Consider the following 11750-nt stretch of genomic DNA (forward strand, 5'->3'; position numbering starts at 1 on the left):
ATGGCTGGGGTCAAAGCCAGTCTTATTCTCAAACTGCTCTTTGTTCTCTGGTTTATCCAATACCCCATATCCTTCTCCTTGCCCTCCCACCTCCCCTTCTCCATTTTACTACAGGTCTTAAAAATTAAGCTGTGCATGAAACCAAACACCACGCTTGAACACTGCCCAGCAAATGCTCTTCATGGTCACAGAAGAATACTAATCAACCATAAAAAAAAAGGGATAAGAACAGCGTGGCCTTATATGGCAGAGGCTAGACAAGCATCTGACACAAACATCATTTTTAAAGAAAAAATAATATTTATTTGCAATATAAACAAAGTCCCAATATTGGATCAGTATATATAGGGTCACTATTTTCCTTCATAACTCAGAAAGCAGAACCATTCCTCACTAACAAGCTCTCATTTGTACTAATCAGAAGGCGCATCTTTTTTTTTTTCTCTTTTTCCTTTAAAGAAGAAAGACCACTAACAGCACAGGAAGCCTTTACAAACCAGCTTAGCTGTAACGCAATACAGATGCACTGTCAAAAAAAAAATCCCTGAAAACAAGAAATTCCTCCATGAGGTAAGATGCAATTAGGATATTCTCAGTTTTCTCACTCGCAACCATTCTTACTGCCATTCTCCCTTCCAATGACCCACGATCCCAACATTGTGGCAAACGAAACCCAACGAACAAACAAACAAATTAAAAAAAACAACCAGAAAACACGAAAGAGAAGCTCATCTCAACATTCTGGTAACATCTTAAACGAAAACAACGGCTTCAGGATGTGACAGCATCAAACATTCCTCCAGATGGAGTTGGGTTGGGGGGGTTTGGGGTTTTTTTTTTTTTAATTATTTTTTCTTTTTCTTGAAAAAAGTACAAAAAACTGGATATTTAGAAAAAAATCCGTGGCTTTTTTTTTTCTTCTTTTCAGTTACATGAGAGTTAAAGTGGATGGGGAGGGGGGAGAAAGGAGGGACTACATTGCAGCCAATAAAGAAATCTCCGAATCCATTCTGCCCTCCTCCCAGAAATTATTACCACTTCCTCCCCTCCCAGCTTGGTATAAGGTGTTTGCCAAACACTAGCCAGAAATACAAACAAGTCTTCTCAGAATAGAAGGCACAGCATAAAGTTATTCGAAAGAGGAAGAAAAGAAAAAATCAGAACCTCCGTTGAAAGCTCCAATCATCTCAGAATTTGCCAGTTAATATATATATATTCATATATATATATATATAAAAAAAGTCTCTGATACAACACTCTTCTCATCACTCCCACATCTTCACTCCCCTCACACGATTCAGTCCCGTCCTGCTACACAATCCTCGCTCTGCTCCGGGCGCTCGCCGTGGGCCCCCCTCCACCCCGCACACCCGCGAAAGGATCGAGTGTGCACGAGAAACGCCAACGTCACGACTACCTTCTGCACTGGGCAAGCTGGAATGGTTTTGGGCCAGCTGGATGACGTTAAAGTCGGTCAACAGGCAGCAGAGAATGAAGCTGGGCTCAGACATGCTTCTACCAGCTCTGAAGGCTACAAGAGTTTTACCTCTGGCAATAGCAAACAGTGTTTTTGGCAGGGGTGGCATTAAAAAACAAACCAAAAGCTTGCGGCTTAGTCACCTTGGCTGAGTCAGTGCAGAGTTTGTGATTGTGAGTGCAGGAGTGGTGAAGGGGTTGCGTTTAAGCCCAACTGGCCTTCACACATAACAAAGCTTCCTACCAGATGCTAACAACAACAGCAGCAGCATGTATCTCTCTCTGGAGTACCCAGTAATATGCCAGGACATACCAAGGCTTCACAAAGTGTGCAAAATGCATTTGGTCAATATAAACATTTGATTAAAAAAAAATAAATGATCAAACAAGAAACAGAATAAAATACTGGTTTTGCAACCTTGTCTGTACAAACAGTCAGGAACTTACACATTTAAAAAGAGTTTGAACCCAAAGCTCGAGTAAGATCTACCTTTTTTTCTTAAATCAAAAAAAAGAGAGTAAACTTGGGTTTTAAAACAGTCTTGGCCCAACACCTTTTGTTCAAGGTTTCCAAGTGCATAAATCTCCTCACTCTCCACGGCAAGCTAACCCCTGGTAGCTCTTCACATGTGTGCGTGCTCTGACAGTCCCAATGCACCCAGGAAAGCAGTTATTGCCGGTAACAGCTGCGTTCACAACGCTGTAACATCGCCCGTATTAAATAACCCCCTGTAAAACGGCTACCTCTTCCTCAAACCGCTTTGATCACCATACCAATGAATGGCATTAGCCTTCTTAAAGCAGCAATCGGGCACCTCTGCCCACAGAAGCTAGTCCTTTCAGAGCTGCCTGGCAAGACAGATACTTTTGTAAGAGTTGAAATGCTCAAGAGATGCGATTCAATGCTCGAGTTCCCGACCAGGCGGCGTTCTCTTCATGTGGACTCCAGGGTGTTCAGCTGAAACAGGTTGTGGTTGGTGGGGGTGGTGAAGTAGAGCTGTTCGCTGGGCGAGCGGTTGTCGCAAGGGCTGTTGAGTCCCAGAGTCCTCTCAAAGTCCAGGAGCTGGCCCATGAAGTTAAAGTTTGGGGAAATGTTGGATTTTTTCCTTTTCACAAAGTCATAGGCATCGTTCAGGGACAAGTTGAGTTTTTGCATCAAGTAGGCGACAGTGACCGTTACGGAGCGGCTGATGCCAGCGAGGCAGTGAACAAGGATCCCACACTTCTTGGAACGGGCCTCATCTGAAACAAGACAAGGGGAAGGGGGAGTCTATTATTCCGCACCAAAATCGCACGGCTTTGGAGTGGGGCCAGGTGGCAGCTGCAAGCTCCTAGGACCAGGATGACTGCCAGAACTGGATCCCCTGCTCCTAGTGACACCATCTCACGTCCCTTTGATACCCACATCACATCTCTCCCCAGAGGGCTCCCAAGATATTCCCACTGCACAGCAAAGCTGTGCATCTCCATTCTGCACGGCAAGGCCCAGCGCCTCACGTGCTTGAGAAATACTGATCAAGCCTGGCAACCTTGCCCAGGGAGCATCAGTATCCCCTATTCAAACACAGAAATGGAGTAACCTATGGAAGGCAAGTGGAGCTGGAGACAACAGCTCCAGGGAGATGCTGGTGGCTGGGCACAGCACACCCACCTCAACGCCAACTAACCGGGGAAGGCTGCCCGCTCAGCGCGAGGCGGCAGCCCGGCGCCACACAAGCTACTCTCTTCTGCTGTTCTTGTCCTCTTCCCACTAGAAAGTTATGTGAATGCAGTCAAAGCCAATTTAAGCAGAGCCTGAAGTGCAGGAACTTCCCTTATTGTGAAATTGTTCTTTAGGATCGACAGAAACGCACTTCACCACAAACGAGCGCTTGTGTTGGAGGAGGCTCTCGGGATGAATGGTAGCGGGGAGCAAGAATGCAGGCTGGACCAAAAAATGGCGAGAGAACAGCGACCAAGCTTCCCCTCCCTTGCCACCGATTGAAAAGCACACACACACTCATTGTCTCTCGCACAGCCAGAACAGCGTGATCCCTTTATGAATTGACATCTTAGTGCTGAAAGAGGGACACGCCACTGAGAGCACTGAATGCACGCAAGTACCCAGCGCTGCTTACTTCTGGGCAGCCCTATTTGAAGTCAGTCGTTTGACTGAGAGCTTGGCAGGGATGGAGAAGGTGGCAGGGGAAAGAAGAGGATGCCCAGGCAAAGCCAGAGGTAAGAGACACTCTGGCACCATGAGCACGGGGAAGGGAAAGAAGATGCAGGCAAAACAAAATCCAGACTCAAGCCACAACAGGTTTTCTGCCCCAGCCTCCAAAACTAGGCAAGAATTTCCAGTAGAGTGGGCAATCACCCCTCAGCATACCCAGCCCTGCACCGGTCTCTCCAACATTTTTTCGAGAGGTTTTTGCCTTTCATCTGGCCTGCACCACATTTCTTGGTGTTTGGTTTTAGAGTGAGGTAATCCTCCATTTCCTGTCATTAACTGGAAAGCACAAGCCCAGTGCTCACGGAGACATAGTCTGACAGATCCCAAACGCCACATGTCAGCAGGGACTCTGCACCTCACCCCTGACTTTTAATACCCTGCTCCGTGTGGGAAGTGAATGAAGAAGGGATGTGAGACAGGTCCCTGCTGCCACACCGAAGCAGCCGCTCCTGATCACAGTCACGTTGGTACAGGACGGAAGGTGGGGGCAAAGGAGTGCATGTGGGAACCAGGGTTTCAAAGAGCTGAAAGGCAGATGAGGACCTACCACTGCTCTGCCCCACTTCAAGCCTTACAGATCAGCAGGGGCAGGGTCCAAAACAGGGAAGGGTAACAAAGCAGCAGCAAAACAGGCTGCAGAGGTTTCAGTCTGAAGGTTAAAGGTCCCCCGTGGCCTTTACCTACACCAATGCTTTTAATGGGATTTAAAGCCATAGGGCTTTTAATAGCTGATGGTGGTAATGACTACCTGTGCCATCCAACCCTGTAACTCACAACTGAGTTACCAGCAAACAGCACAGGGCACTCTGGAAGTGTACATCCCTATCAAGTCTGACCGACACTTTTCAAAGAATAAGAAGCCATTTTCAAAGTCAGTGCTAGCCTGGGAGATGAGATCTGCCCCCCTGCACCCCTCCCCACCACCAGCCAAAGCTGTCTCAGGGGCTGTCTGCACAGCAGTTTTTCCAGCTGAGCTCTGCAGCGTAATTATCATCACTAACTCATTGTGTTGACACTTACCTTAGGAGAAGTACCCATACAAGGAGTTAGTTATGCTAGGGAGACTTACAGCGGGATCACAACCAGTCTAGCAAATCCCCTCAGGAAAAGAAAACATCCCCTCCCCCTGATTTTAACCACACTTAGAGCTAAAGATTTAGAACTGCTGGCCCCAGCCATGTTAACACAGCTCCCATCAACACTCATTCCTCCAAGCAAAGCAGGCAAAGGAGCTCCCCACCGCCACAGTTCAGCCATGTCACTCGAGTGCAAATCCCCACGCAAGGGCAAGAGACTGGAGGGCAGCTCCTACCACTTGCAGGTAACCCAGCTGAGGTGCTGCAAGAGGGCTGAGTTTTGGGAGGGAGGTCTCCCTGAAGCCGGCTGGGGTGACACACACCAGAAGTGTCACTTGGGCAGCGTGATGCTCAGCTGCTGAGATGCTGTGCCCCGAGAGGTGAAGCCAGAGCCCCGCAACAGCCCTGGGAAGCAGTTTGTCACATTCCCAAGCAGTGAGCGTGAAAAGAGATGCTCTGCCAACTACCTACCAATGAAAGCAATGGCCTCGGGAAAGAACTGCGAGAGGTTCTGGCTCCAGTGATCTGAGATGGGGATCTGCTTGTACTTGAACTCTCCGTCGTGCTCAAACATGTTTGGCAGGTTTGGAGTCACATTCAGGATGTATTTAATGCCGTATTTGCCCAGGACGTCCAAGTTGGTGGAATCTTTGGCACAGCCCAGGTATAGGTAAGGAAGGATCTGGACCGGGAAGGCAGGTTGGTTGTTAGGGATGGGGCTCCCATCTGACTCCGTGGCACTGCTGGGTTCCCTGTCGGATTCGCCATCCGAGCAGTCGGAGCTTATCCGCAGCCCTCCCAGGCCCAGGACCGATGCCGGGGGAGAGTTGCTGGGTGAGGAGCTGTCAAGGTTCGTCTCGCAGTGCTCTGAATATTCAGTCTGGAACTTGTTAAAGCCACCTGAGAAGAGGGAAAGGAGAAAGGGAAGGGGAGAAGCAGAGAGAAAAAGATGTTTTACTCTTCAGATACGGGAAATCCTCCTGTCTGGACTCACGTGCAAGTCACTGAGCAAGCCTTTGTCAGCAAAAACCTGGTATACCCTCACATCAAACCAGGCATTTCCCCCCTCCCTCATCTTCCCTGGGCAGACTGCTACTGAGCAAACAGTCCCAGCAAACCAAAGATTGTTTCTTATGAAGCTCAATACTGCTTTTGATAAATTGGGGCCAAATCTCAATCAGAAAAGAACCAAACATCTGAAAATATGGGAATAACGGGGAGAGCCAATCTTGCCTTAACTTCTCAGATTTAGGGGACTGGGGCAGTTTAGGCAGGAGCCATTATGCCACCTAGGCAGAAAACACACAAAAGTATCTGGGTCTGAAAAGACAAAACAAGAACAATCACCAGGTACCCAGCCAGGTACTAAAACCCTGCAAAATAATTCACCTTTGAGCAGGAAAAAAAGGCTGTAAGTTTTGCCAAAGAGAAATCCTCACATCTGCTTTATCACTACAAGCACGTTTTGTGACAGGCTGGTTCTTCACTCAAACTCCAACTGGCTTAAGGAGGGATGAGACCCTTCATCCCTGCTCTTAAGTCCCGTTTGCTGGCTCCTCGGCTCAACAGCTTGAGGAGATAGGCAAAGGCAGGGAAGCAAAAACTCCACCGATGTGCCCCCTTTACAGGCACTATCAAACCGGAGCTCAGCCATCGGTATCTGACAGTGACAAATGCTTTAATTAGAAAGGCCTGGAAACTTTGTTAGTGGGTTCGGCGGTTGCGGCGGGGTCACCGAGCAGGACAGACAGCTCCTGCCACATCCATTCATGAAAAAGGCTCGTCCTCGTCCTTCTCCTCCCCCCTGCGCCGCCAGACAGCGCCGAGGAGCCATTTTGGAATGTTAATTGGAAACATTTCCCACCGAGGCTCCCGGAAAAAGGGAAAAAGCAGCGGAGGGGCTCAGCTCCTCCCCTGCCCATCGGGGAGAGCTCAGGAGAAACTTCAAAGCTGCTCCGTCCTGCTGGGGATAAGGACGGTGGGAAGAACAACGGGAAGACAAAAGCAAAGGGCCACCGGAGCCCACGGGGAAAGCCTCAGCCGGGATGGGACCGGGGAGTCGCCCCCGGCACGGGGAGCGAGGAGCGAATTGTATCAACCCCTGCGCTCAGCCTCCGCCACCGTGTCAGCTTTGAGAGAGGCTTGCGCGGGCAGCGCAGCCCTCAGGGCTGCTCCCCAAACACACGCCTCTCCCGACCCGAACCCCTACCGGGGGCTCCCCTGCCTCCCCAAAAAGGGTCTGTCGAGAAGCAGCAGTGGTTTATTTAAAGGGCTGCGAGTGGCAACTTTCTTCACCTCCTCCGCTCTCCTGTTATTTCTGCCTCAACCCCGCCACCCAGCGACCAGACTGGGAGGACTGGGAAGCCTTGGGAGGATGGGAAGGGTCCCAGCAGCCCAGCTGTGGGCTCTGCTCAGCCTGCTGCGGAGGCCTGCTGGCATCTTTCCAAACGGCCAAAACACACCCCAAGCAAACCTCTCCCCCAAAACCCCAAACCGCCGCCAGCCCTCCCGGCAGGGCAGGTGCGGGTTCGGCTGCCCTGCAGCAGGGCTTCCCGCTCCCGCATCGCTCTGCCCCGGGGAGCTGCCGGGCTGCCCCCTCCCAGCCCCGCTTGCTGGGGAACGGAGGAGAAAAATCCCAAGCGCTCGCTTTGCGGAGATGGAGGAGGAGAAAAAAATACAAGGAAGGCGGGGGGGGCTCTTCTGCACTCCCCAAATCTGCCCATCGCTGCTGGAGATGAGCCTGGCGCCGGGGCCAGGGGCCTCGAAAGGTTCCCTCTGGGGAGCGGGGACGAGGGGCGGCGGCGGTGCCCGGCCGGGGTGCACTTAGGACAGGGCAGCGGTGGAAGGATGGCCCGGGAGCGGGGTCCGGGGGTCCCTCCCGCCGCTGCCGGAGAGGCGGCGCAGCAAGAAGCGGGGCGCTCCCGGTCGCTTCCAGCCCGCGACCATTTTGTGCGGGGGATTAAAGCTGGATGCGGAGGGGGGAAAAAAAAAGTAAGTCCAGCGGAGGGAGGATGGGGGAGGAAGCAAAACAACCCGGACACCTCCGGCCGGCCAGGGGATGGGCGTCCGGCGATGCGGGGGCCCGCGGGGGGAGAAACAGACAAGGGTTGCGGGAGACAGATGGGGCTGGAGGGCACCTCACCTTTCAGGTAATAGGCTTTGCAGCCGTCATCGCGCAGCTTCTGGAGCAAGAGCCCCAGGACAGAGGTGGCCGCACCGCCGTCCTGCCAGTCGGCGGTGGCCTCGTCGTAGAGCAGCACGGTGTCGGCCTTGCAGCGCTTGACGAAGCGCTCCTTGTCCTCGTGGTTGGGGATGATAGAGCGGATGGGCAGGTTGCCCTTCTTGAGGCGGCGGAGCATGAGCCCGGGGATGGCCAGGTTGATGGCCGTCTCGATGTGCGAGCTCTCGAAGAGCTCGTGGGGGCGGCAGTCGAGCAGCAGCAGCGAACGGCCGCCGCCCGACTCCAGCTCCTCCTGCAGCCACTCCGCGCTCTTGCACGGCATCGCCGCAGCCATGGGCGCCCGCGGGGAGCTCCCCCAGATCTGCGTTTTCATGGGGCTCGGCAGCGGCGGCCGCCGGCGCCCGGCCCACCGGCCACCCACGCGGCAGCCGGACGCGGCCCCGCTCCGCCGCTCCCCCCGCCCCTCACCCCGGACCGGGGCGGGCTTAGCGCTGCGCCGGACGCGGCTCCGCTCGGCACGGCCGTGGGCTGCGCGCTCGCCTGCGGCCCGGAGCGCGACGGCGGCTCCCGCTCTGCCCTACGCGCTGCGCCCCATCCCGGCGGCCTCAATTAAAGGGGGGCTTCGGCGGCGGCTCGGCGTGTCATGCCTCGGGAGGCGGGGCGGGCGGCGGGGCCGGCCGAGGGACGGCGAGGCCCCGCCCGGCGCGATCGGCGCGGCGCAGCCCGGCTCGGCTCGGCTCGGCGCGGCCCCGCGCCCAGGCGCCGCCCCCCGCGCGCGTCACCGCCCCCGGCGCGCCCCCGCCAATGAGGCGCGGCAGAGGCGGGCGCGGGGCGCGGGTGGGCAGGGCCGGGGCCGGGCCGGGGGTGTGCGCGGGAAGGCGCCCGGGGCGCGGGGCTCAGGAGCAGCTCCAGCCCCGCGGGCTGTGGCGGCACCGGCTGCAGTGCCCGCCCCGGCTGCAGTGTCCGCACCGGCTGCAGTGCCCGCCCCGGCTGCAGTGCCCGCCCCGGCTGCCCCGGACGCCCCCCTCTCCCGCACCGGGCATTTCCAGCCGAAAGTTGAAGAGAAAGCCGCGGGGTGAAGTGGCGGGTCCAGGGGCCGGCGGGCGGGCAGCTCTGCTGCGTTTGGAGCGGGTCGTGCCCAGCCCTGCCTCGGTCTGTGACAGAAACGCACTGAAATTGACTGAGACTCATTAAGCCTCCGGATTCCCTTTCGTTGTCAGAATGAGCTTCTAAACAGATGATTTTAGCCGTGCATCCTCGTTTATTTTTAGTTTCTTCCCTGTTGGTATCCACTACTATAAATACAAACCTTTTGTGCTGCAATACCCAAATTTCAAGGCAGGCACGTAACTGGAAGCATCCTTCTGGTTTCCTTCCATCTTTTACGTGCCTTTTCATGTGAGTCAGCCCTCTGGTACCAGAAGTTTTCCATGTCTCACACAAACTGTTCCTGTTACAAAATAGATTTGATCTTTCTCTTTTTAATGAGCAGGATGACATTAAAAACGTCGGGTTTTGTCTGAGCCGCTGCTATTGTGGGCACTTTTCACCATGCGGGCAGTCAAACATTGATGAGTTGCTCAGAGAGGTTGTGCAATCTCCGTGCTTGTTGGCTTTCAAGATCCGACTCAGCACGGCCCCGAGTAACCTGGGCTGCCCTCAGGGCTGCCCCGGCTCTAGGCAGGAGGGTTGGCGAGAGCCCTCCTGTGGTCCCTTCTCACCTGAGCTATGCTACTGCTCTCCAAATTCCCCTGGGTAGGAGTGGGAGCGGGAACAGCTCCTCTTCCCCGGTCTGGGGCAGACGAGACATTGCTCTTTTTTTGCCCTGACTACTGTTCTCTTTAGCCTCTTACTATAAACTTTCTCAGCAGGTCATGTTATAAAAGGGAGAGCCGGGGTCTGCCTCACCATCAGATTCCCAGGCTCAGCGACCTGACTAGGTCTCTGCAGGGTTTTTTCCCAGCTGGCTGAACTTCAAGACTTGGGCTGTATCTTGTGTAACAGGAAAGATATTGTTCTTTAAACACACACCACCCTCCCACCCCGCAAACAAACATGTGCTCACACACACAGGCTTAGCCCTAATATTATTGAAAACTGTGCTGTTCAAATGACATGTTCAAAAGGTACAAATCAGATTTTTATCTGAACGCGTTTTGCATCCAGTCAAGAGCTGCCCTTGCCAAGGCTGAGATCTGCTACCGAGACCATTACAGAGCCAGCTCCAGAGTGGGCTTTATATACCCTCGACACACAAGATATCCCAAGGAGGCCATTTGCCTCCATCTTCAAGCAGCCGTTGGCCGCGGTGGGATGCCCATCTCCCTTTAGTGTGGTTCCGAAGCGTGTCTCCTCATGCGCACACACTCCAGCAGCGCCCGACATGCGCTTAGCTTCGAGCACGACGCGCGTCCCGTTGCAAAGCGCCCGGCGGTTGCGGCGGGACCGTGCTCCCAGCCGCTCCTGGCTTTTGTCGGCGTCAGCAAAACAAACAGCTTGTTCTACATGGCTTCGTGTGTGTGTGATTCAAGTGTGCCCGAGAAAGCGGAACAGCAGAAGCTGTCCACTTCCCCTCGGCCGGTTTATTTTTACCGCTGGTTGCTGTGGGAAGCTATTGTGATTCAGCGCGGCACTAGGAAGTTACTAACGCTGCTCTTGCAGCAGAGGATGTTGAGGTTCTTATGCAAGCCAGCCACGGTGAAAATAGCTGACCTTTCAGTATGTTTATCAAAGCACCTTCGATTCATCGGGGGAACGGCTGCGGGTTGCAGCAAGAGCTGCAGGCAGCGCCCAGCAATGTTCCGGGGCGTCCTGGGCTGCCGTGCGAGGGAGGCGGCTGGAGCCGCTGGCGGGTGGTGCCGCCGGACCAGCAGCGAAATGCTTCACCTCCAGGCTGCGGCCGCGGCAGCAGCCACGGGAGTTTCGGGACACGCTCCAGGCACATCACCTGCAGAGGCAACACCAGACTTCGCCCTGGCGAGGGAGAAAGGAATATAATGTCTCCTCCAACACTGGCGTGGCATCCTCTGCCTGCCCGGCCAGGAGCTGGGAGGCGCTGGGAGGGACTCCCCCGTTCCTCCCGTGGCCGGGCGCTCAGGCTCGCCGTGGTGCCCTGTCCCCGCGGCCGGGCAGCGCCGGGTGCCAGCCTGTGCCGTGCTGCCCTCTGCAGTCGCTCGTCCCGAAACGCACCTCAGCCCGGAGCCGGACCGGCGGCTCATCCTCCTCCCAGCGCCAACCTCTCTGCCAGGCCCTGCGTCCTCCCCGCAGCAGCTGGGGCTGCCACACGGGGGGATTTTTGTCTGCGAGAGAAGGAATCTCTGCCCTGCAGAGAGCCGTGGGCTTTCCCCAATTCCCCTCCCAAGGAGAAGGCTCCTCACACCTGCGAGTGCATAAAACGCGGCAGACAGGAAAGATGCGGGCTGGGGCCTGGCTGCCAAACAGCAGCAGCACCTTCCTCGGCACAGCGGGGCTGGCGGGGCCTCAGGGGTCTTGGTGGTGTTTGTCTCACCACATATGTGGCTTTGCTGAATGCTGGAGGATCAGCATGTGCTCAGGAATGAGCAGCTTTCGGCTCAAGTCCCAAGTGCTTGCGACAAGGACAGCACAAAGAGAGAACCACTCTGCACGCGAGTCGCCATCGTCCCCGCGCTGTACCACCGCAACTGGCCTCAGGTTTCTAGTACACAGGGTTGTGTGCATCTTTCTGGCTGTTGCTCTGTTGTGGACTCTGTCCTCCAATAGTCTTGATGCCCAGCATAGTGGCCAACAACTTCCCCATGGCCAGAGCCACATCTTGCCAGCCTGG

At 54.9% G+C, this 11750-nt stretch overlaps 1 protein-coding gene across 1 annotated transcript; it reads right to left on the reverse strand.

Annotated features, from left to right (window-relative positions):
* Window positions 1–280: 280 nt before the first annotated feature.
* DUSP7 (dual specificity phosphatase 7) lies at window positions 281–8557 on the reverse strand. Its single transcript, XM_062008227.1, has 3 exons — window positions 7907–8557; window positions 5236–5664; window positions 281–2718 (listed from the first exon to the last, which is right to left on the reverse strand). The coding sequence occupies exons 1-3, from the start codon at window positions 8316–8318 to the stop codon at window positions 2411–2413; spliced, it is 1149 nt and encodes a 382-aa protein (XP_061864211.1). The 5' UTR covers window positions 8319–8557; the 3' UTR covers window positions 281–2410.
* Window positions 8558–11750: the final 3193 nt, after the last annotated feature.

Source organism: Colius striatus, chromosome 15 (genome assembly GCF_028858725.1).
Source record: "Colius striatus isolate bColStr4 chromosome 15, bColStr4.1.hap1, whole genome shotgun sequence".
Classification (NCBI taxonomy): domain Eukaryota; kingdom Metazoa; phylum Chordata; class Aves; order Coliiformes; family Coliidae; genus Colius; species Colius striatus.

Coding starts and splice junctions, on each gene's coding strand:
- DUSP7 (XM_062008227.1), bottom strand. CDS start 8,318: ATGAAAACGCAGATCTGGGGGAGCTCCCCGCGGGCGCCCATGGCTGCG. Junction 5,665..7,906: donor CAAAGCCTATTACCTGAAAG/GTGAGGTGCCCT, acceptor CCCTCTTCTCAG/GTGGCTTTAACAAGTTCCAG. Junction 2,719..5,235: donor CGAGGCCATTGCTTTCATTG/GTAGGTAGTTGG, acceptor GTCTTGTTTCAG/ATGAGGCCCGTTCCAAGAAG.